The 5,499-nt window shown below is 36.9% G+C and overlaps 1 protein-coding gene across 1 annotated transcript; it reads right to left on the bottom strand.

The window, feature by feature from the left end:
* Window positions 1–1,452: 1,452 nt before the first annotated feature.
* LOC100024243 (histone-lysine N-methyltransferase EZH2-like) lies at window positions 1,453–2,687 on the bottom strand. The gene has a single exon (XM_056821099.1). It carries the CDS (start codon window positions 2,095–2,097, stop codon window positions 1,453–1,455), a length of 645 nt encoding a protein of 214 aa, XP_056677077.1. The 5' UTR covers window positions 2,098–2,687.
* Window positions 2,688–5,499: the final 2,812 nt, after the last annotated feature.

Raw genomic sequence — 5,499 nt, 5'->3', positions numbered from 1 at the left:
ATCACAACCACTATCAATGGTCTTTGATAGGTTCATAGATTTACAAATCACAACAGATTTTGATAGGTCTTCTAAGGTAATTTTCAGATATTTGGGAGACTTATTACCACTGACTGAACATGTGCCCCACCTTTGATTTATGTGTTAAAAGAAATAAGGGATCATTGAGTAGCAGATATATAGGTGACAATGTGAAGGCCAACTCCACTATTTAATCCCCTACCACAACATTTATTTGTGCTAAGACAAAGCTCAATTGCTTAAAAGATAGGTCACATATATACATATCCTTTGCAACTGTTATTGCCTTATCTAGCTGAAAACAAATTTCCAAAAGGATTTGTTGATCCCCAGGGAATTCTGTATGTGTAACTCTTCAGGTTAATCTTCCCTTCTCAAAGGGTGGTATAGAACCTGTGGTTTGGCCTGTTATCTCACCAATGTTGGTGTACAATCATTTTATTGGTCATGTAGACAAGTCCATGACCAGAAATCTGGGCACTTCGTGGCATACATGGAGTAAGAGATCTAGGCTCAATTTAGTAGTCACTTCATCTGCAACATAGAGATTTTTCTGGGCTGCTTTGCCCACTTTTAGAATTATAGAAGTTGTAGATTTTATTAGGAATATATCTGCTCAGGTTGAGAAATTGGCTCAGGATATTTCACAAACTTCTAAGCCTTTCTCCTTCCTCCAGGAGGAGATTCATTCCTTGGCAAAGACCAGCATACAAAACCAACTAGCCCTTGATATATTTTTGGCCGCTTCTGGGGGGTACTTATGCTCTTATTAATCAATCTTGTTCTTATATAAATAGATTAGGTAAAATTGTTACAAATGAGTTTCAAAGAATTTTGAATGACACTCAGCAAATTGCTTTAGATGTGGTATCTGATGACATATAGTTTAACCTTTTAAGGCTTCAGGGAACATATTTGTGGGCAGCTGTGGCCAAATTGCCTTTTAAATCATAGGATTTTTGTCTTTTTCAGACTTGTCTTAGTTGTTATTAAAGTTGATGCCAAGCTTTCACCAGGAGAATAACTTATGTACACAGATACTGAGGACCATGATCATGTTAGAGAGATGAATTTTGAGTAATCAATCTGTATTTTTATTCCTCTGTTTAACTGTTCCATTATCTAATGGGGTTTGAGATATCTTTTTGATTTTTTTCTTTCTTATTTAAATATAATTTTTTAAACTTCAGTTTATGGAATTATAATTGATATTTGTATTGAAGAATCAGTTTATAATGTCTAAAATCCCTGACAACATTGAATACCCCAAAGATTAGAATAGTGAAACCTGTCATTTGTTACTAAATCTTAATGGATTATAACTGATGTTTGAGTCTGATTCCAGGAAAACTGCAAAGGGACACTGCTGATGATGTTGACATCAAGGATGTCAACAACTCCTGTGTGAGAATGAATATTGTAAAGATAATTTTATTTAAAGCAGCACCTGCAGAAAAGAGTATGAAATGAGTGCAGGCTTTCCTCCTTCTGAACAGACTTAGCATTTGGTCCGTCTATGTTTGGTGTACATTCAGGAGGAAGGGCTCCCGGAAGTTGCTGCTCTGTTAGTTCTTTGTACTTCTCCTTTAGCTCTTCTGATGTTCCCTTATCAGGAAACATTGAGGAAATGGCTTCAAAAATCTTGTCAAAAGGAAATTTCTGAGGTGGGTGGCTTTCTTTATCATCATCTCTGTTATCCTCTAAATCTTTTTGTTTTTCATCTCTCAAATCAGGATCATCCCCATCATCATTATCATCTTCATCATCACTGTATTGACCAAGAGCATTCACCAACTCCACAAAAATCTCATCATTTATAAACCCATAATCTCTATCTCCATGTACTTTCCCATCATAATTTTTAATTAATTCTTCAATGAAAGTTCCATCCTGATCAAGAACTTCATCCTCCATATAAGGAATGTTATGTAAAACTGTCTCATCTTCCACCATAAAATTCTGCTTTAGGGGTGACCAAGAATACATTATAGGTACTGAAGCAACAGCATTCAAAGTCTTTAATGGGATGACTTGCTTTGGAAAATCCAAATCACTGGTCACAGAACAAGAAGTCATGATGTGTACAGGCTGTATCCTTCACTGTTTCCATTCTTGGTTTAAGATTTCTGTCCTTTCTAGAATCTTCTACCGATTAGAATTAAACATACTCTTTACTTCATCAGCTTGTCTGAACCTCTTGAGCTGCCTCAGTCTCATGTATTCAGATTTTACACGCTTCCACCAACAAACTGGTCCCTTCTCGGATTTCTTTCCAGTCTGGCCCATGATTGTCCACTTTAATTCCTTGTAGCTTTTTGCAAACCACCAAAAGCTGATGCAACTTTGTCTTTTTCTTTTGTTTCGCCTGCGTGTTTTATAATATTCTGTACCATAGATCCAGGTATTCCAATATCTTGTTCTATCTTAGGGTTGCTATGATCATGTCATACTGTTCAATTACATCATTTTTTGTTCTAATAACAAACCTCTTCTTTTTTGTGCTGGCAGTGTTTCCATCTGAAGTATTCTTCCTTTTTTCCATTTTGTTAAGGGCCCTGAACAGAAATCAGACGACCCTGACTCCAGCCCCAGCTCAGCTACTAATAACTTGTTGTGACAGGACCTTGGCAGTCACTTCTCTTCTCTGGGCCTCAGTTTCCTCATCTTCTTTCCCTCGCCCCAGTCCGCACCTCTCCCCATGCGCTGCTCCCGCGCGCCGTCGCCGCCTGTTCTTCGCTGCTTTCTCTGTCCCTGTGGGTGTCTATAAAGATAATTTTAGAGTTGTGACTTAAAATCAGAATTAATTGGTCACCAGGAGAAAAATCCCAAATAAAATACCTAAGTCAGTCTGGAAATTTATGATAATTTTAATTAATATAGAGGGAAAGTTTTCAAGGAGAAAGAGGGAAGAGGGTATAGGATTTCTCCTGCTTGGCCTGTGCCAGAGGGAGTTCAAGATCTCCTCCACTAGGTCTCTGAAGAAGATTAGAGGCTTCTAGGAGGATAAAGTTGGAAAGTAAAGGAGGAAAACAGTCAGAAACTCACCACTGAACCAGACAATAGCTGTAGCCATGCCAAGGTGCCGAAAGGCCCAGCATGCTGCCACCAGCCACCTCTCCACCACCAAAAAGTACCGGAGAGAGGAAGTGAGCCAAATATATAGACCTTTTATTCTTGTGTCCTCTCCTCTAAATTTTCACTTCTACCAATCACATCAGAGGCTTTTCTCCAGGACTGCCCATTCTTTAGTTCTCATCTTCTTTGATTAGATTATATCTTTTGAGTTACTTAACACTTCTTTGTTAAGTTCATCTTTTCTTAGTTACTTAACCTTTTTTGCGATTAATTTACCCTTTATAGTTACTTAACACCTTCTTGTAGTAAGATCTAAAAATAGACTTAGCTTAAAGTTCTAGCTTCACTATAAAGTAAGAACTAAGTACCTTCATTTTTCAGTAAAGTATCTATACCATATATAAATAAATATATATATATATATATATATATATATATATAAGTATACCATAAAGTAAGATCTAAGTAGGGTGGAGTAATCTAAATTTCACAATATCAATGCCAAAATGGGGTTGCTGTCTTGGGAGAATCAGGGAAGTAGCTATTCATCAATGTTCTAAGGTTGGATTTCTCTGTTTTGGCCTATAAGCCATGAGACTGAAAGATATCCTTATTTGTCTCTAACTCCAGCTTAGTATACCAATATAGAGTAGAGACTAGTCTAGGGGGACCATATTCCTTTTTTTTGTCAGAATTCTGTCTTTTTTTTTTTCCTTTGGCATGGCTACTTTCTTTAGTCATGGCAGATGGTAGATAACTGTGGTATTGTTGTACCTGATGTACATGCTAGTAGGATATAAACTACCTCAACTAGACCTTGAATATATATCAGGGATTTATTATTATTTTAATTTATGTATATTTTTTCTCTCTTGTTTTTTTTGAGAGGTGATCTAAATATTATTTAGTGAATTCTTAAATTAACAATCTAGTAAGCTAGCCATATATCCTTTACCTAGTCTATTGTTGTTGTAAATGAATATTTACCATGTTGGAACATTATTTCGTGTTACCAGCAGATTATGTTAGTATTAGATCCTGAATAGTGTTTCATTGGCCTGGGGGTGGTGGGGGATTGTGAAGTTATCCTGAAAGTCCATAGACTAAGATCTTTTTAAAGCAATATTAGGGAAATATAGTGCCAATAATCTGAACCAGGAAAGCAGACTTCCTGGAGAATATGTTGTAAGGACTATTATGATTCCAGATAGACTAAAAAAGTGACAGCAATAGAGGATATACTGTGAACCTTAAAAAATTCTCAGACCCTACTTCATAAGGTTTGGTTAAGACCATTCCCCATTTAAACAATGAAGGAACTTAGATCAGGAATGTGAGATCTCTACTCCACCCCTACTTAAGCCTGCTTTAGGGGAAGAAACTCCTTGCTGAACAATGAAAACTACTTAAACCCATACTTATAGTAAGGCAAAAGTTCTTAAGCTGTGCCTATTTTTATATCTAATATAAAAGGGTGCTAAATACCTATAAAGGTCAGGCAACTTGTGAACCTGCAAAAGACAAAGAGGTGAGAACTTACTCAGGTGTGAATTACTCAAAAGTTTAGCCTTCTTAGGTGTGAATTAAGAATGGTCTGTCCTTTGGAAAACATCTACTGTGATTGGTAGATGTGAGAACTTAGGGGAGGGGACATAGGAAAAAATTCCCTTTAAAAGGAGAGGAAAAGCTGCCTTGGAGGACAGTCTCAGAGGAGTCTGAGAGGAACTCTCCCTGGAGATGGCAGCTGGCAAAAGCTGAACTGGTGTCTCTCTGAACACTAGAATCCTTGCTTGGAAAAATCTTGTGGTGAGTGGATAAAAGACTGACTGATCTCTCTCTTAGGTCTTGGGCCTGGGCTGGCCTGGGCTGGCCTGGGCCGGTCCATCTTTTTCTCATTATTTCCTTTTCTCTCTCTCTCCTTTTCATCAATTCCTCATTTGTATTAATTAAAATCTCTATAAAACCCAGCTGACTTGGGTATATTTAATAATTGGGAATTTTTCCCTGGCGACCACTTTATATTTTGATTTAAAACAAGACACTGTCTTGAAAAACATATTTTCTGCGGTCACAATTTAAGGCTCCAACTCTTTTATCTGAAACAGTTTATGTCTTCCACTATTTTAATTATCACAATACACAGAGAACAAACACTACATATGGAGACTCTGAGTGAGCCTTTAGATATAATGAACTGAACTGTGAGGGGTAGGCCCTCCTTCTACTTTTGTTCTTCCCATGTGCTATTATTTTATCATGATCATAAAACCCTTGTACCAAAAGAAAAGAAAAGAAAAGGAGAATGCCTTCTAATGGCTCCTTGCCAATGTGCCTATCAATTGTTTTTTTAATGTTAAGAAACACCAAAAATGTAGTTAGGTTCTCCATGAAATGTATAAAATT

The sequence above is a fragment of the Monodelphis domestica genome, chromosome 3, assembly GCF_027887165.1.
Source record: "Monodelphis domestica isolate mMonDom1 chromosome 3, mMonDom1.pri, whole genome shotgun sequence".
Lineage (NCBI taxonomy): Eukaryota > Metazoa > Chordata > Mammalia > Didelphimorphia > Didelphidae > Monodelphis > Monodelphis domestica.
Note: the sequence above shows the minus strand (reverse complement) of the source record. Positions and strands in the feature narration are given on the sequence as shown.